The sequence below is a fragment of the Crotalus tigris genome, unplaced genomic scaffold, assembly GCF_016545835.1.
Source record: "Crotalus tigris isolate CLP2741 ecotype Arizona unplaced genomic scaffold, ASM1654583v1 scf7180000024118.148816, whole genome shotgun sequence".
In the NCBI taxonomy this organism is placed as follows: domain Eukaryota; kingdom Metazoa; phylum Chordata; class Lepidosauria; order Squamata; family Viperidae; genus Crotalus; species Crotalus tigris.
The window spans coordinates 36068-54789 of record NW_024100395.1 but is presented as its reverse complement, the minus strand read 5'-3'; the positions used below and the strand labels follow the sequence as shown (position 1 = coordinate 54789).

Genomic DNA, 18722 nt, shown 5'->3' with positions numbered 1-18722 from the left:
CAAAGCCCCCCTCCCCCCAGGCCTGCATGAGCTAAATTTGGTGAATATTGGAGGGGGGGCAGTGAGATCTTAGCAAGTTATGTCAATTTATTGTGCTCTCCCCCCCCATGTAAGAAATAATTAAGGTTCCCCTCCCCAATTTCTGGGTTGAAGTCCCATTTCCTTTCTTAACCTCCAAAGCTTGGGGTGGAGGAGGATGGGGGCTCTAGAAACGGACCCCTCCCCCAGCAAAGGAAGAACACCCCCCCCCGAAACTGCAGAGTTCAGTGAGTTCAGCAAATGGCAGAACTGTTGCTTCTCCAGCCCCGACTTTGCCCCAAAGAAATCCTGTTCCTTTCCCTCAGCCCCCAACTGTGCTTCCCTGGGGTCAGGCGGGGGGGGGGGCTTCGGGTGACCCAGCAAGACTGCTCTCCTCCCCCCAGTCTCCCTCCCAGGACCACAAAAGCACAACATTCTGCTTGTTCTGGGGAAACTTTTATTGCGTCATCCGTGGGCTAGGAGGGGCTCCAGGCATGGCGAGGGGGGGCAGGCGGCTGCCATGCCTACTGGGAGGCCTAGTGGTAGCGGTAGGCCAAGGCGTGGGCCACCACATTGGTCAGCTTCTGAAAGGCGGCGTGGGTGCTGGGGGTAAACTATTCCCCATGGTCGCCGGCCAGGACAATGACGATGACGTTGCCCAGAAGCTGGAAGAGAGGAGGGGGGGGAACTGACACCTGCTGCAAGAGGAGCCTTAGCTGGCATCTCTGCCCTTTGACCCCCCCGCCCCACCCCTGCCCCCGCCCTGACACGGAACCCAGAATGAGCAGTGGACATGTTCAGACGCTCCACCTTTCCCTCCTGGACTGCGCCAATCAATTGTCCCTCTGATCCAGGTCAGCCCTGTGACCGGACAGCGGTCCCTCTCCTGGGAGGCTTTTGGCTCCTTCCTGGCCCTGAACGGGGCCACTGCCGCCATTTCAGGGCAGGACCCAGCCGGAAAAGGCTGCCCTGGTGCCAAGGAGAGGAGGTGCCCAGCCCGGGAGGGAGGCGGGGGGGGGGTTCCACCTCACCCTGAAGTTCTCGGGGTCCACGTGCAGCTTCTCGTAGTGCAGCTCACTCAGCTTGGAGAAGGTCTCCTTGATGCTGTCTATGTTCTTGATGGCCTCCCCGAAGGCGCTCAGCACCTTCTTCCCGTGGGCCCTGACCAGGGGGTTGGCACAGATGGCGCTGGGGCCGGAGAGGTTCCCGAAGTGGGGGAAGAAGCACTGGGTCCAGGGGTACACCACCAGCAGTCTGCCAGGGGAGGGAGGGAGAGAGAAAGGGGAGGAGGAGGAGGAGACGGTGGGGGGGGTCCCTGCGGGGCCTGCCCTGCCCTCCCCCGGCCCGGCCGCAGCTCTTACCTCCCGAGGGTGGCAACGTCCACTTCGAGCACGTCCACCTCGCTCCAGAGGGCGGTGATCAGCTGCTTCTGTACGGGCGTCCAGTGCACCATGCTGGCTGCTGGAGGACGGAGCGCTGGAGAGACGGTCGGCAAGGAGGAGGAGGAGGGAGGGAGCTGAGCCCGGACCTCGGGGCCGACTTTTATACCCTGCGCCCCGCAGCCCCGCCTACCCGGAGCGGGCCTCGCCCGGACCCGCCGCCTCCCATCCCCTCCCTCCCTCCCTCCCTCCCTCCCTCTCTGTCGGGGGGGGCGCAGAAGGCCGCTCTCCCCCGTCCTGCTCCAGCTTCCTCGGCGCAGGAGCGCCACGGCCGGCCCCAGGCCCCGGCGAGGCTCCTCGGCGCACTTCAGCGCTGGGCTCGTGTCCGGGACGCGACTGGATCTGCTGCGCCTTTCCTTGACCGGCAACGCCAGGTCCGCGTCTGAGCCCAGTTGCAGCCGACCCGACCCGTTAAACTGGCCGAGGAGCGAGTCTGCCCCTCCGCCAGCCATCCGCCCGTCCAGGTCCGCTCCTCGGAGACCGTCCGGGGAGGCTGCTGGCCTTGAGGGGGAGGCGTGGGGGGGACTCCTCCTGGCAACGGAGCCCTCCCCGGCCGGGGCCGCAGCCCGGGACAAGCTCGCCTCGCCGCAGGGGGGGGCAGGAGGGGACCCGGGGCTCGGCGGGGGGCGACGCCTTTCCCTCAGCCAGGGGAGGGGGCTGCAAAGGGCGACGGTCGGCGAGGGGACTCCGCAGCTGTCGGAGTTGCCAAGTTTGAGAAACACGGATGTAGACCTTGGAGAGGGGAGCGTGTCAATCGCCAGCTTCCTTTCTGCCCCATCATAATCCCCCCTCCCATGGGGGATTAATAATGATGAGAGAGAATTAATAATAATAATAAACTTGGAAGGGACCTTGGAGGGCATCTAGTCCAACCCCCTGCTCAGGCAGGGAACCCTGTACCATTTCAGACAAATGGCTGTCCAGTCTCTTCTTAAAAACTTCCAGTGTTGGAGCATTTACTGCTTCTGGAGGCAGAGTGGTTCCACTGGTTAATTGTTCTGACTGTCAGGAAGTTTCTCCTTAGTTCCAGGTTGCTTCTCTCCTTGGTTAGTTTCCACCCGTGGCTTCTTGTCCTGCCTTCAGGGGCTTTGGAGAATAGTGTAATTCCCTCTTCTTTGTGGGCAGCCGCTGAGATACTGGAAGACTGCTATCCTGTCCCCCCCTCATCCTTCTCTTCATTAAACTAGACATAGCCAATTCCAGCAACCGTTCCTTACATGCTTTAGCCTCCAGTCCCCTAATCATCTTTGTTGCTCTTCTCTGTACTCTTTCTAGAGCAGTGGTTCTCAACCTTTCTAATGCCGTGACCCCATAATACAGTTCCCCATGTTGTGGTGACCCCCAAGTGGGTGTGGCCACCAATAAGAGGGAGTAGGACAGCTAGGGAAAAGGGAACAAAATGGTGGACAGCATGGTTTGGCGACCCCCATGAAATGGTCGTTCGACCCCAAATGGGGTCCCGACCCACAGGTTGAGAACCACTGTTCTAGAGTCTCAACATCTTTTTTACATCGTGGTGACCAAAACTGGATGCAGTATTCCAAGTGTGGCCTTACCAAGACATTGTAAAGTGGTATTAACGCTTCACATAATCTTGATTCTCTCCCTCTGTTAATGCAGCCTAGCACTGAGTTGGCTTTTTTGGCAGCTGCAGCACACTGCTGGCTCATATTTAAGGGATTATCCACTAGGATTCAATAGTTACTACTATTGAGCAAGGTACCTGTTATGTCCCGAGCCTTGCAAACGGGCTTGGGGCGTTTGCAGGCAGTCCCGGGCAGGTGCAAAGCTGCCCGGGACCAGACAGGCTGTCGCCAGCGCCTGTGCGCATGCGCGGATGTGGCGCGGGAAAAGTAACCCATTGACCTGGGAAATGCCTATATAAGAGGCTGGGAGCTTTTGGGCGCTGCTGAAGCCTTCTATCTGTAAGCTGAACACAGAATAAAGAAAAACTGAGAACTACAACTGCTTCTCGTGTCTTCTCTTCCGCGAAGGACTCAACACTGGCGAAGAGGATGGGATGCCTTACATCGCCTGGAAAGGAAAAGGCGTAAGCTTACACAAGTGAGTCCTGAGCGGTGGAACGGCGTTGACTCGGCAGGTACCCGCCAATTCAGTGCGCATTCGGGGGTAGGCTGGCTGATAAACCCGTCTCCTAAAAATGGCAAAGGTTGGAAGGCTTTTGGAGTTTGACATCTCACATCCAGAGCGGTGGGAGTCCTACGTAGCCAGGGTGGAGAACTACTTCAAGGTGAACCAAGTGAGGGAAGATAGCTTGAAGGCTGCCACCCTGCTTTGTGTCTGCGGTCAAGACGCCTTGAAATCGCAGAGCAGCACCAGTTCCATTAGAGTCTGTCAGCTACGCAGATCTAAAGAAGCTATTGAAGGAGCACTTCCAGCCCAAGATGTCCGTCATCACATGGCGCCACACCTTCGAGCAGAGGGATCAACGATCCGGAGAGTCGGCCAAAGAGTACATCGCCGCATTGAGGAAGGCCGCCAAGCACTGCGAGTTCAAGGACCTCGAAGAACGACTAAGGGACCGATTTGTGTGCGGGTTAAGGCATCGAGATCTACAACAGAGGCTTTTCGCCAAAGAAGACTTGTCCTCCCAAGATGCCTTAAGAGAGGTCACCACAGAAGCAGCAGCAGGCGGCGCCGTCAAGAACATGCGGCCGATCAGGAACAGTCCAGATGTCGCATCCGTGCACCAAGAAGACGTCCAAGGGAACTCCGACGAGGATCCGGACGAGGAAGTCGACCGTCTCCACCCCACGAAGGAAGGGAATCAGAAGGGAAGCTCTTCAGCTCCGCTCAAGTGCATCGGCTGTGGAGGTTGCCACAGGAGAACCGACTGCAAGTTCCGCTCCGCTACCTGCCGGGCATGTGGAAAACAAGGACACATTGCAGCTGTGTGTCTGGGCCGACGAAAGGTACAACCTCAGGAAGAACTGCGCCTGAAAGGTACCAGGGTCCCCATTCAGAATAGGGTAGGTTTTTGCGCTTCGCGAAGGAGCATCTTCAGGACAGGCACACACAAGCCCATTAAGAAAAAGCTGTCACTCAAGGTGAAGCTACAAGGGGTTCCATTAACTATGGAACTAGACACGGGGTCTGCTCTTTCAGTCATCTCCTTGCATACATTTAGGAAGATTTGTTCCAGCAGTGGAACTCAGGCCAAGTTAAGGCCTTCTGACATTGTGTTAACAGATTTTCAAAATTCAAGAGTGTGTGTTAAGGGGGAGGCCACCCTTAACGTGCAGTACAAGAATTTTGAAGGTCCACTAGACCTATTAGTAGTAGGGGGTGAACGAACGAGTCTCATAGGACTCGATTGGTTTGAGTCCTTGGGGATTCACGTCACAGGGCTCAACAGCTTACAAACACTCGACCTACAGGAAGTCTGCAAAGAATTTGCAGATGTTTTCAGCCCCCAGCTGGGCACATTCAAAGGACCCCCTGTGTCCTTAAAACTAGACCCCACTGTCACTCCCATTACAATTAAAGCAAGAAAGGTCCCTTTTGCTTTGAAGAGTAAAATTGACACTGAGTTCGACAAACTGATCCAACAGGGAATTCTAGAACCTGTTGATTCCAGTCCTTGGGAGACCCCCATTGTCACGCCTCTAAAGGCACATGGGGACATTTGCATTTGTGCTGATTACAAATGCACTCTTAATAAGGCATTGCAGCAACATGCCTATCCTGTTCCTGTGGTCAGTCATATCCTGGCCTCCCTCAAGGGGGGGCGTGTTTTTGCAAAGCTTGACCTAGTTCAAGCATATCAACAGCTGCCTGTTGATGATGATGCTGCCATAGCTCAGATTATTGTGACCCACAGAGGGGCCTTTAAGGTAAAAAGGCTACAGTTTGGAGTGAATGTCGCTCCTGGGATTTTCCAAAGCGTAATGGAAGACACACTACGGGGTATACCAGGGGTTTGCCCCTACTTTGATGATGTTTTAATTGCAGGAGACTCCACACACCTTCTAGCTGAAAGGCTAAGGGCTGTTCTGTTAAGATTCAGGAAAACAGGCCTCAAGCTCAAAAAAGACAAATGCAAAATTGGGGTGCCTTCTACTGAATTTCTGGGGTTCAAAATTGATGCTGCCAAGATTCACCCTGCTGAATCCAAACTAACTGCTATTTTAGAAGTCTAAGGCCGAACTTCAGGCCTTTCTGGGCCTCCTGAATTTCTACAATTCCTTTCTTCCACATAAAGCTAGTGTAGCTGAGCCTCTTCACAGGCTATTAGATAAACAAACAGTGTGGCAGTGGTCACAAACACATGAGGCTAGCTTCAACGAGGTCAAGGCCTTGCTCACTTCTAACAGTGTACTTGCACACTTCAATGAGTCCCTTCCTGTGTGCATCGCTTGTGATGCATCCCCTTAAGGGGTAGGAGCTGTCCTGAGCCACCTCAGGTCTGATGGAACTCAGGTTCCTGTTGCATATTACTCCAGAACATTGTCTTCTGCTGAGCGCAACTACGCTCAGATAGACAGGGAGGCTCTGGCTGTTGTTGCTGGAATTAAAAAATTCCATGATTTTCTATATGGCAGTCATTTCATGGTCTTCACTGACCATAAGCCTCTGCTGGGACTGTTTACCACATGTAAGCAGACTCCCCAAATCATTTCCCCTGGAATGCTTAGGTGGTCTATTTTTTTGTCTGCATATGATTTTTCCTTCACAATCCTGGGAAAGAAATGGGCCATGCTGATGGCCTCAGTAGATTGCCCCTGCCAGTAGTAGAAGCTGACCCTGCGCCAGCTGTCAACATTCTATCAATCCAAGCCTTGCCCGAGCTCCCTCTTAGTGCCAGGGATGTTACCGCTGAAACAGGTACAGATCACACACTTTCACGTGTCCGCTCCTGGGTCCTGTCTGGGTGGCCTGAGCACTGCCCTAGTCCTGAGTTTCAGAGTTTCTGGTCCCAAAGGAACGAACTGTCCCTTTCTCAGGGTTGTCTGCTTTGGGGAAACAGAGTTGTCATTCCCACCTCAATGAGGACTAGGGTCTTAGAATCCCTCCACGAGGGTCATCCTGGCATTGTTCGTATGAAGGCTCTTGCACGCAGCCACTTGTGGTGGCCTGCTTTAGATAAAGATATTGAGGCTAAGGTACACGCATGCCACCTGTGCCAACGATCTCACCCAGAGATGCCCCAAGCTCCTGTGCATAGATGGGAGGAAACGCAGTCCCCTTGGTCTAGGGTGCACATTGACAGGTTGGCTGACTTTCTCCTTTCTTATCGCACCACACCGTCCACTTCTACAGGGAGAAGCCCAGCTGAACTTCGCTGGGGGCGTCAACTTACTACTAAGCTTGACCGGTTGCATCTGGACAGACTGCCTTCATCTACCACATCCTAGGGCACCTAGACAACTGCTTGTGGGTGCCCCGGTCTGGACCCGCAATTACGGGCCTGGTCATACATGGGTCCCCGCTTCTGTTTCCAGGTTCACAGGTCCTCTATCCTACAAAGTAGCCCTGGACAACGGTCGTGTCCTGCGCAGGCACATCGACCAACTCCGCCCTAGGCGGGATCTTCCATCTGAGACTCCTGGGTCTTTTCCAGGGGGGGAGGGGGACCCTTTGGAGCAAAGGGAAGGGCACGAGCTGCTGCCAATAGAGCCAATGACGGCCCATTTCAAGCTTCCGCAAGTGCTCCGAAAAGGAATTCATGGAGCTTACCCAATCAACAGGCACTCACGCCTACTCCAGCCAGGGAGTCACCCCGGGGGCATAATTACTTTCCACACACACCACACAGCACTCCAGTCACGGAGGATACCCGGGAGCATCCCAACAAATCATTCCCCGCAAGAGAGCTGGCACATAACCCCCAGAGTTGGCCTGACCTTACCCCAAGTCCTACAGGGGGTCAAACATACAGGGAGGTGGTCGAGGAACCAAGTCCCGACTACAACATCTCTAGCCCAAATCAGGGAGTAACTGAGTTTTGGGAAGGCACAGAAACCCACACAAGCCCGGACACAGAACGGGGCTTAGGGGATGGACAGCCTCCTGACAGGTCTTGGACGGACCTAGGAGGGTCTACAGAGACGCCCAGCAGTGGCTATCACTTCAAGGGGCCCGAGGGCCTACAGCTAGACGGGTCAACCAGGTCACAAAGTGACAGAAGCCCTGGCCTGACGAACCCGGTGGGCAACCAAGCAGGCCAGGCATTGGGGCAAAGTCCTTGGAAGGCACCAAGGCATGATAAGGGGAACAGGCTCACGTCACCCCTCAGTCAGGGAACACCTGTCAGAAACCCAGAACTGAGAAGGTCACAGAGAGCAAGGAAATCTCCTAAGTACTTAGAGGATTACATAACATTGCTGGCTAAACAAAAGCCAATTAACAGTAGGAGCACTGGGGAGTAGAATACTGCATAAAAAATGATTGTATGTTGGTAGTAGTTTTAGCCCGGGGGAAAGGGGTGTTATGTCCCGAGCCTTGCAAACGGGCTCGGGGCGTTTTCAGGCAGTCCCGGGCAGGTGCAAAGCTGCCCGGGACCAGACAGGCTGTCGCCAGCGCCTGTGCGCATGCGTGGGTGCTGGCGCGGGAAAAGTAACACATTGACCTGGGAAATGCCTATATAAGAGGCTGGGAGCTTTTGGGCGCTGCTGAAGCCTTCTATCTGTAAGCTGAACACAGAATAAAGAAAACCTGAGAACTACAACTGCTTCTCGTGTCTTGCCTTCCACGAAGGACTCAACAGTACCCCCTATACTATACCTGTGCATTTGGTTTTTCTTGCTTAAATGTAGAACCTTGCTTTTTTCACCACTGAATTTCATTTTATTAGATAGCGCCCAGTGTTCAAGTCTGTCCAGATCCTCCTGTATCCTAAGCCTGTCTTCTGGAGTGTTGGCTATTCCTGCCAGCTTGGTGTCATCAGCAAATTTGATGGTTTCCCCATCTATCCCCTCGTCCAAATCGTTGACGAAGATGTTGAAGAGCACTGGGCCGAGAACAGAGCCCTGGGGCACCCCACTACACACTTCCCTCCATGTAGATGCGGTTCCATTGAGGACCATGCCCTTGGGTCCACCTTCAACTGAACCCAGCCTACTCCACAGGGTTGTTGTTGCGGGCAGTCTGGGCATCCTGTTGAACTCTTGGAAGAAGAGGAGAGAGGGGAGCAAGTCAGGGTGACCCAGTGACAGTGGTGGGATTCAACCAGTTCGCCCCACTTTGGCAGAACTGGTAGCTATTTTTTGGTTGCCCAGGCCCAGAATGGACTTCCAGAAGCAGCATCCACACAGAGAACCTGTTGTTCTCAGATTTGAATCCCACCACTGCCCAGGGAGTTGGAGTGGCCATCATCTCAGAACCATGTGTTAGTTGGGACCCTCCAGAAAGGGTCTAGGCCAGGGGAGGCAGCCTTGGCTCTTTTATGACTCCTGGACTTCAACTCCCAGAATTCCTAAGCCAGCATGAGGGAACTATGGCCCCCTCATGACTCGTGGACTTCAACTTCCAGAATTCCTGAGCCAGCATGGCTCAGCTGGGAAACCTCCCTTTCCCTCAGCATGGCTGGCTGAGGAATTCTGGGAGTTGAAGAAGACTGGTGCTGGAGAAGACTCCTGTGGTGCTGGAGAAGACTCGCAGGAGTCTTCTCCAGCACCAGAGTTCAATGGCCTCCATTCTTTGGCGCTCAGCCTTTTTTATGGTCCAACTTTCACAGCCATACATTGGAACTGGGAAAACCATGGCCTGGACTATACACACTTTTGTTGGCAGGGTGATGTCTCTGCTTTTTAGTATGCTGTCTTTCTCTGTCTCTGTCTTTCTCTGGAATAGCCAGAGCCAAATCCTGCAGCCGTTCTTCGTATGTTTTACTCTCCAGGCCTTTAATCATCCTAGTTGCTCTTCTCTGCATTTTTTTCCAAGTCTCAACATCTTTTTTGTAATGTGGTGACCAAAATTGAATGCAGTATTCCAGTCTGGTTTTACCTAGGTTTTATAAAGTGATACTAACGTGTGATTATAATTCTATGCCTCTGTTTATGCAACCCAGGATTGTATTAGCGAAGTTCAGCTGGGCTTCTCCCTGTAGAAGTGGACGGTGTGGTGCGATAAGAAAGGAGAAAGTCAGCCAACCTGTGGTGCCAGTCCCCATAGGTGAGTCTTTTCAAGGCGTCCTTTGTGATGCGCACCATGCGTTCAGCCATACCGTTGGTGGACGGGTGGAAGGGTGCAGACGTGGCATGACGAATCATGTTAGCCTGTAAGAAAGCTTGGAATTCGGAGGAAGTGAATTGAGGGCCGTTGTCAGACACAATGACATCAGGAAGCCCGTGTGCAGCAAAAATCCCCCTCAGTACCTGAATAGTCTTTGCAGTGGTAGTGGATGAGACAGGTACAACCTCAAGCCATTTTGAATGGCTGTCAACAAGGACCAAGAAGAACTGGCCCTGAAAGGGCCCAGCGTAGTCAATGTGCACCCTAGACCAAGGGGACTGCGTTTCCTCCCATCTATGCACAGGAGCTTGGGGCATCTCTGGGCGAGATCGCTGGCACAGGTGGCATGCATGCACCTTAGCCTCAATGTCCTTATCTAAACCAGGCCACCACAAGTGGCCGTGCGCAAGAGCCTTCATACGAACAATGCCAGGATGACCCTCGTGGAGGGACTCTAAGACCCTAGTCCTCATTGAGGTGGGAATGACAACTCTGTTTCCCCAAAGCAGACAACCCTGAGAAGTGGACAACTCGTTCCTTTTGGACCAGAAACTCTGAAACTCAGGATAGGGCAGTGCTCAGGCCATCCAGACAAAACCCAGGAAAGGACACGTGAAAGTGTGTGATCTGTGCCTGCTTCAGCGGCAACATCCCTGGCATTAAGAGGGAGCTCGGGCAAGGCCTGGATGGATAGAATGTTGACAGCTGGCGCAGGGTCAGCTTCTACTACTGGCAGGGGCAATCTACTGAGGCCATCAGCATGGCCCATTTCTTTCCCAGGATTGTGGAGTAAGGAAAAATCATATGCAGACAAAAAAATAGACCACCTAAGCATTCTAGGGGAAATGATTTGGGGAGTCTGCTTACGTGTGGTAAACAGTCCCAGCAGAGGCTTATGGTCAGTGAAGACCGTGAAATGCCTGCCATATAGAAAATCATGGAATTTTTTAATTCCAGCAACAACAGCCAGAGCCTCCCTGTCTATCTGAGCGTAGTTGCGCTCAGCAGAAGACAATGTTCTGGAGTAATATGCAACAGGAACCTGAGTTCCATCAGACCTGAGGTGGCTCAGGACAGCTCCTACCCCTTAAGGGGATGCATCACAAGCGATGCACACAGGAAGGGACTCATTGAAGTGTGCAAGTACACTGTTAGAAGTGAGCAAGGCCTTGACCTCGTTGAAGCTAGCCTCATGTGTTTGTGACCACTGCCACACTGTTTGTTTATCTAATAGCCTGTGAAGAGGCTCAGCTACACTAGCTTTATGTGGAAGAAAGGAATTGTAGAAATTCAGGAGGCCCAGAAAGGCCTGAAGTTCGGCCTTAGACACAAGCCTGGGTGCTTCTAAAATAGCAGTTAGTTTGGATTCAGCAGGGTGAATCCCAGCAGCATCAATTTTGAACCCCAGAAATTCAGTAGAAGGCACCCCAATTTTGCATTTGTCTTTTTTAAGCTTGAGGCCTGTTTTCCTGAATCTTAACAGAACAGCACTTAGCCTTTCAGCTAGAATGTGTGCGGAGTCTCCTGCAATTAAGACATCATCAAAGTAGGGGCAAACCCCTGGTATACCCCGTAGTGTGTCTTCCATTACGCTTTGGAAAATCCCAGGAGCGACATTCACTCCAAACTGTAGCCTTTTTAGCTTAAAGGCTCCTCTGTGGGTCACAATAGTCTGAGCTATGGCAGCATCATCATCAACAGGCAGCTGTTGATATGCTTGAGCTAGGTCAAGCTTTCCAAAAACACGCCCCCCCTTGAGGGAGGACAGGATATGATTGACCACAGGAACAGGATAGGCATGTTGCTGCAATGCCTTATTAAGAGCGCATTTGTAATCAGCACAAATGCGAATGTCCCCATTTGCCTTTAGAGGCGTGACAATGGGGGTCTCCCAAGGACTGGAATCAACAGGTTCTAGAATTCCCTGTTGGATCAGTTTGTCCAACTCAGTGTCAATTTTACTCTTTAAAGCAAAAGGGACCCTTCTTGCTTTAATTCTAATGGGAGTGAAAGTGGGGTCTACTTTTAAGGACACAGGGGGTCTTTTGAATGTGCCCAGCTGGGGGCTGAAAACATCTGCAAATTCTTTGCAGACTTCCTGTAGGTCGAGTGTTTGTAAGCTGTTGAGCCCTGTGACGTGAATCCCCAAGGCCTCAAACCAATCGAGTCCTATGAGACTCGTTCGTTCACCCCCTACTACTAATAGGTCTAGTGGACCTTCAAAATTCTTGTACTGCACGTTAAGGGTGGCCTCCCCCTTAACACACACTCTTGAATTTTGAAAATCTGTTAACACAATGTCAGAAGGCCTTAACTTGGCCTGAGTTCCACTGCCGGAACAAATCTTCCTAAATGTATGCAAGGAGATGATTGAAAGAGCAGACCCCGTGTCTAGTTCCATAGTTAATGGAACCCCTTGTAGCTTCACCTTGAGTGACAGCTTTTTCTTAATGGGCTTGTGTGTGCCTGTCCTGAAGATGCTCCTTCGCGAAGCGCAAAAACCTACCCTATTCTGGCTGGGGACCCTGGTACCTTTCAGGCGCAGTTCTTCCTGAGGTTGTACCTTTCGTCGGCCCAGACACACAGCTGCAATGTGTCCTTGTTTCCGCATGCCCGGCAGGTAGCGGAGCGGAACTTGCAGTCGGTTCTCCTGTGGCAACCTCCACAGCCGATGCACTTGAGCGGAGCTGAAGAGCTTCCCTTCTGATTCCCTTCCTTCGTGGGGTGGAGACGGTCGACTTCCTCGTCCGGATCCTCCTCGGAGTTCCCTTGGACGTCTCTTGGTGCACGGATGCGACATCTGGACTGTTCCTGATCGGCCGCATGTTCTTGATGGCGCCGCCTGCTGCTTCTCTGCGGTGACCTCTCTTAAGGCATCTTGGAAGGACAAGTCTTCTTTGGCGAAAAGCCTCTGTTGTAGATCTCGATGCCTTAACCCGCACACGAATCGGTCCCTTAGTCGTTCTTCGAGGTCCTTGAACTCGCAGTGCTTGGCGGCCTTCCTCAATGCGGCGATGTACTCTTTGGCCGACTCTCCGGATCGTTGATCCCTCTGCTCGAAGGTGTGGTGCCATGCAATGACGGACATCTTGGGCTGGAAGTGCTCCTTCAGTAGCTTCTTTAGATCTGCGTAACTGACAGACTCTAATGGAACTGGTGCTGCAAGGTTCTCTGCGATTTCGAAGGCGTCTTGACCGCAGACACAAAGCAGGGTGGCAGCCTTCAAGCTATCTTCCCTCACTTGGTTCACCATGAGGTAGTTCTCCACACTAACTACGTAGGACTCCCACTGCTCTGGATGTGAGACGTTGAACTCCGAAAGCCTTCCAACCTTTGCCATTTGCAGGAGACGGGTTTATCAGCCAGCCTACCCCCGAATGCGCACTGGATTGGCGGGTAGCTGCCGAGTCAACGCCGTTCCGCCGCTCAGGACTCACTTGGGTAAGCTTACACCTTTTCCTTTCCAGGCGATGTAAGGCATCCCATCCTCGTCGCCAGTGTTCTTCACGGAAGGCAAGACACGAGAAGCAATTGTAGTTCTCAGGTTTTCTTTATTCTGTGTTCAGCTTACAGATAGAAGGCTTCAGCAGCGCCCAAAAGCTCCCAGCCTCTTATATAGGCATTTCCCACGTCAATGTGTTACTTTTCCCGCGCCAGCACCCGCGCATGTGCACAGGCGCTGGCGACAGCCTGTCTGGTCCCGGGCAGCTTTGCACCTGACCGGGACTGCCTGCAAACGCCCCGAGCCCATTTGCAAGGCTCGGGACATAACAGGTACCTTGCTCAATAGTAGTAACTATTGAATCCTAGTGGATAATCCCTTAAATATGAGCCAGCAGTGTGCTGCAGCTGCCAAAAAAGCCAACTCAGTGCTAGGCTGCATTAACAGAGGGAGAGAACCAAGATTATGTGAAGCGTTAATACCACTTTACAATGTCTTGGTAAGGCCACACTTGGAATACTGCATCCAGTTTTGGTCACCACGATGTAAAAAAGATGCTGAGACTCGAGAAAGAGTACAGAGAAGAGCCACAAAGATGATTAGGGGACTGGAGGCTAAAGCATGTAAGGAACGGTTGCTGGAATTGGCTATGTCTAGTTTAATGAAGAGAAGGATGAGGGGGGGACAGGATAGCAGTCTTCCAGTATCTCAGCGGCTGCCCACAAAGAAGAAGGAATTACACTATTCTCCAAAGCCCCTGAAGGCAGGACAAGAAGCCACGTGGAAACTAAACAAGGAGAGAAGCAACCTGGAACTAAGGAGAAACTTCCTGACAGTCAGAACAATTAACCAGGGGAACCACCTGCCTCCAGAAGCAGTAAATGCTCCAACACTGGAAGCTCTTAAGAAGAGACTGGACAGCCATTTGTCTGAAACGGTACAGGGTTCCCTGCCTGAGCAGGGGGTTGGACTAGATGCCCTCCAAGGTCCCTTCCAAGTTTATTATTATTATTAATTCTCTCTCATCATTATTAATCCCCCATGGGAGGGGGGATTATGATGGGGCAGAAAGGAAGCTGGCGATTGACACGCTCCCCTCTCCAAGGTCTACATCCGTGTTTCTCAAACTTGGCAACTCCGACAGCTGCGGAGTCCCCTCGCCGACAGTCGCCCTTTGCAGCCCCCTCCCCTGGCTGAGGGAAAGGCGTCGCCCCCCGCCAAGCCCCGGGTCCCCTCCTGCCCCCCCCCTCTGGGGCGAGGCGAGCTTGTCCCGGGCTGCGGCCCCGGCCGGGGAGGGCTCCGTTGCCAGGAGGTGTCCCCCCCCGCCTCCCCCTCAAGGCCAGCAGCCTCCCCGGACGGTCTCCGAGGAGCGGAAGGGCAGACTCGCTCCTCGGCCAGGTTAACGGGTCGGGTCGGCTGCAACTGGGCTCAGACGCGGACCTGGCGTTGCCGGTCCAGGAAAGGCGCAGCACATCCAGTCGCGTCCCGGACACGAGCCCAGCGCTGAAGTGCGCCGAGGAGCCTCGCCGGGGCCTGGGGCCGGCCGGGGCGCTTCTGCGCCGAGGAAGCTGGAGCAGGACGGGGGAGAGCGGCCTTCTGCGCCCCCCCCCCGACAGAGAGGGAGGGAGGGAGGGAGGGGATGGGAGGCGGCGGGTCCGGGCGAGGCCCGCTCCGGGTAGGCGGGGCTGCGGGGCGCAGGGTATAAAAGTCGGCCCCGAGGTCCGGGCTCAGCTCGCTCCCTCCTCCTCCTCGTCGCCGACCGTCTCTCCAGCGCTCCGTCCTCCAGCAGCCAGCATGGTGCACTGGACGCCCGTACAGAAGCAGCTGATCACCGCCCTCTGGAGCGAGGTGGACGTGCTCGAAGTGGACGCTGCCAGCCTCGGGAGGTAAGAGCTGCGGCCGGGCCGGGGGAGGGCAGGGCAGGCCCCGCAGGGACCCCCCCCCACCGTCTCCTCCTCCTCCTCCCCCCTTTCTCTCTCCCTCCCTCCCCTGGCAGACTGCTGGTGGTGTACCCCTGGACCCAGCGCTTCTTCGCCCACTTCGGGAACCTCTCCGGCCCCAGCGACATCTATGCCAACCCCCTGGTCAGGGCCCACGGGACGAAGGTGCTGAGCGCCTTCGGGGAGGCCATCAAGAACATAGACAGCATCAAGGAGACCTTCTCCAAGCTGAGTGAGCTGCACGTGGACCCCGAGAACTTCAGGGTGAGGTGGAACCCCCCCCCCCGCCTCCCTCCCGGGCTGGGCACCTCCTCTCCTTGGCACCAGGGCAGCCTTTTCCGGCTGCGTCCTGCCCTGAAATGGCGGCAGTGGCCCCGTTCAGGGCCAGGAAGGAGCCAAAAGTCTCCCAGGAGAGGGACCGCTGTCCGGTCACAGGGCTGACCTGGATCAGAGGGACAATTGATTGGCGCAGTCCAGGAGGGAAAGGTGGAGCGTCTGAACATGTCCACTGCTCTTTCTGGGTTCCGTGTCAGGGCGGGGGCAGGGGTGGGGCGGGGGGGTCAAAGGGCAGAGATGCCAGCCAAGGCTCCTCTTGCAGCAGGTGTCAGTCCCCCCCCCTCCTCTCTTCCAGCTTCTGGGCAACGTCCTCATCATTGTCCTGGCCGGCGACCATGGGGAATAGTTTACCCCCAGCACCCACGCCGCCTTTCAGAAGCTGACCAATGTGGTGACCCACGCCTTGGCCTACCGCTACCACTAGGCCTCCCAGTAGGCATGGCAGCCGCCTGCCCCTCCTCGCCATGCCTGGAGCCCCTCCTAGCCCACGGAAGACGCAATAAAAGTTTCCCCAGAACAAGCAGAATGTTGTGCTTTTGTGGTCCTGGGAGGGAGACTGGGGGGAGGAGAGCAGTCTTGCTGGGTCACCCGAAGCCCCCCCCCCGCCTGACCCCAGGGAAGCACAGTTGGGGGCTGAGGGAAAGGAACAGGATTTCTTTGGGGCAAAGTCCGGGCTGGAGAAGCAACAGTTCTGCCATTTGCTGAACTCACTGAACTCTGCAGTTTCTGGGGGGGGGTGTTCTTCCTTTGCTGGGGGAGGGGTCCGTTTCTAGAGCCCCCATCCTCCTCCACCCCAAGTTTTGGAGGTTAAGAAAGGAAATGGGACTTCAACCCAGAAAGTGGGGAGGGGAACCTTAATTATTTCTTACAGGGGGGGGAGAGCACAATAAATTGACACAACTTGCTAAGATCTCACTGCCCCCCCTCCAATATTCACCAAATTTAGCTCATGCCGGCCTAGGGGGAGGGAGGCTTTGGGGAAAGAGCAGAAGATGCCGGCAACAGAGCTAATGGGGAGGCTGGGAGAGGTGGGGGAGGGGGAGTTCAGCTGGCCTAACCTGCCCCGTGTCCAGTGGGGAACTGAGCAGGGTGCCACACAGACAGAGGCCCTGCTCAAAGCCCACCCTTCTTGTGGGGCTCAGAGGCAGGAGGGCAGGGAAGCAGGTTGGGGAGCCCCTCCCCCAAGGAAACGACCCCCTTCGGTTTCGCCACGGCTGAACCCAGGCGCAACAGCCTTGCCTTCCAGAAGCATTGATGTATTTATTAGATGCGACCCTCCCCACCTGCCTTTTGCCCAAGGGGGCAGAGAGGACGCTAGAGGGACCCTCCTTCCTCCTCGCCCCAGGCTAAAACCTGCAAAGAATGATTGCAGGAACCGGGAATGTCACTTTTAACGAAGAGAAGGACAGGATAGCAGTCTTCCAATATCTGAGGGGCTGCCCCACAGAAGAGGGAGTCAAGCTCTTCTCCAGAGACCCTGAAGAAGCCGGGACAAGAAGCAACGGAGGGAAACTCACCAAGGAGAGAACCAAACTTAGAAATATCAAATAAGAAGAAACTTCCTGACAGGGAGAACAATCAGTGGAAAGACGTTTCCTGCAAGAGTTGTCGCTGGAGGTTTCCAAGGAAAGACTGGACAGCCACCTGTCTGGGAAGGTCTAGGCCAGGGGTAGGCAACCTTGGCTCTTTTATGACTCGTGGACTTCAACTCCCAGAATTCCTGAGCCAGCTATGCTGGGAGTTGAAGTCCACGAGTCATAAAAGAGCCAAGGTTGCCTACCCCTGGTCTAGGCTCTCCTGTTTGAGCAGGGGGCTGGACTAGAAGACCTCCAAGGTCCCTCCCAGCACTTACTCTTCCTGGGCCAGAGACTCATCCCTCCCTTCTTGCCTCCACCATGCTCAGACCCAGGGGGGCTGGGCACCAGCAGGGCTCCTCTGCCAGCCCCCCCCCTTGTTCCCCCGGAGGGCCCACCTGCTGGGATCCTTTCCCCCTGGGGGCTGCTCAAGGTCTGTGGTGGGAACGGGTTGCCTGGCTGCTCCTGTCCCCGTGCTGGGAAGCCCTGGGACTGTGTGCCCGCACCCATCCTGCAGGGAAGCCTTGCTGCCCAGGCCGAGGGCCCCGTAATGGCAAGATTGGGGGGGGGTTCTTGAGGGTGCCCCCTGGAGAATCAGCCTTCCCGGCCAGCTTCCTTTTGCCTTGAACCTCAACCCCTATTGGGAGCACCTGGCTGGCTTTCGTTTGGACTCCAGGCCGGTCGGGTCTTCGCTTGTCTTTGGTTCTGGATAATTCCTGGCAGAGTGTGGCTGTGGGTCTGTGGGCTGTTGCTATTCCTAAGGGTTGAAGAACTCTGGCTGTCGTTTCCGTCACCCCCGTTTGTATCTGGTACGATTAGTGTTTACTCAGTGGTCGGCTGTGTGGTGCGTTGTGGTTTGGGTGCTGTCAGAATACAAAGATTCTCAGAGAGCTGTTGTGGAGAAAGGCGCCAGGCAGCCATTTCTCCTCCACTTTTCTTTGCGTTGTTGTGCTGCAGGAGGTCCTTCCCCCCCCCTCTGAAGAGGGCCTGGAGGCAGCTCCTTTGTGTGTGGTGGTGGGGGTTAATTGCGAAGCTGAGGATCTGGTCTGTGTGCGTAGGATGGCGGCAGACGTGGGTTTCCAGCTGTCAGAATCCAATTATATTTCATCTTTAATTATCAAATATAGAAACTCCCAATTCTGCCATCTCTGAATTCTGCCATAAGAGGGAGAGAAGGGGGAGAACAAAGGGGCTTTATGGCCCTCACTTCCTTCAGTACACTTCAAAGGGCTGAATGTTGAATGTGTGTTTATTGTAACCTCGAAGTGTTAGCATACCAAAGGAGAGTATTTGCCTTTCATGTAGTTATCTGAAGTCTCCATCCAGACGGAAGAAATAAGAAAAGGGGTGGAATTGTGATACTTGAAACTATCACTGGAAGGGGGGTTGATTGGGTGGGACTACTGGGGAACCCCTTAAAACCTTGAATGGAAGAGCTTGAACCCCAAGTCCTGTCTAGAATGCCTGCAACCATTTTCTCTTAATAAAGGATTCCTGTTGGAAGAATTATTCCAAGAGTTCTGTCTTCTTAAGATGCAAAGTGGGGTGGGTCCTTACATTAGACAGGACTTGCAAAATTAATCCAACTGGAAGGGAGACCCTTGCCGGGGGATTTTGCAAAAAATTTACCATGTCAGACAATGGAGCAAGAGAGGGGGAAAACTCCCTGGAAAGAGAGCCGCTGACCCAGTTGGAACCTTGCCAGATGTTGGGATCCGAGAGGCCAGATTCCTCAGGAGAAGAAGTGGTGGAGACACAGGACCACAAGCCTCGCTGGTCG

At 54.4% G+C, this 18722-nt stretch overlaps 2 protein-coding genes across 2 annotated transcripts; one reads left to right on the top strand and one right to left on the bottom strand.

The window, feature by feature from the left end:
• Positions 1-464: 464 nt before the first annotated feature.
• Positions 465-1505, bottom strand: LOC120298654 (hemoglobin subunit beta-2-like). The gene is made up of 3 exons (XM_039322612.1): positions 1380-1505; positions 1050-1272; positions 465-683 (listed from the first exon to the last, which is right to left on the bottom strand). The coding sequence occupies exons 1-3, from the start codon at positions 1469-1471 to the stop codon at positions 633-635; spliced, it is 366 nt and encodes a 121-aa protein (XP_039178546.1). The 5' UTR covers positions 1472-1505; the 3' UTR covers positions 465-632.
• Positions 1506-14751: 13246 nt separating this feature from the next.
• On the top strand, positions 14752-15729 carry LOC120298653 (hemoglobin subunit beta-2-like). Its single transcript, XM_039322611.1, has 3 exons — positions 14752-14978; positions 15089-15296; positions 15664-15729. Exons 1-3 carry the CDS (start codon positions 14887-14889, stop codon positions 15712-15714), a joined length of 351 nt encoding a protein of 116 aa, XP_039178545.1. The 5' UTR covers positions 14752-14886; the 3' UTR covers positions 15715-15729.
• Positions 15730-18722: the final 2993 nt, after the last annotated feature.

Coding starts and splice junctions, on each gene's coding strand:
- LOC120298653 (XM_039322611.1), top strand. CDS start 14,887: ATGGTGCACTGGACGCCCGTACAGAAGCAGCTGATCACCGCCCTCTGG. Junction 14,979..15,088: donor GACGCTGCCAGCCTCGGGAG/GTAAGAGCTGCG, acceptor CTCCCCTGGCAG/ACTGCTGGTGGTGTACCCCT. Junction 15,297..15,663: donor TGGACCCCGAGAACTTCAGG/GTGAGGTGGAAC, acceptor CCTCTCTTCCAG/CTTCTGGGCAACGTCCTCAT.
- LOC120298654 (XM_039322612.1), bottom strand. CDS start 1,471: ATGGTGCACTGGACGCCCGTACAGAAGCAGCTGATCACCGCCCTCTGG. Junction 1,273..1,379: donor GACGTTGCCACCCTCGGGAG/GTAAGAGCTGCG, acceptor CTCCCCTGGCAG/ACTGCTGGTGGTGTACCCCT. Junction 684..1,049: donor TGGACCCCGAGAACTTCAGG/GTGAGGTGGAAC, acceptor CCTCTCTTCCAG/CTTCTGGGCAACGTCATCGT.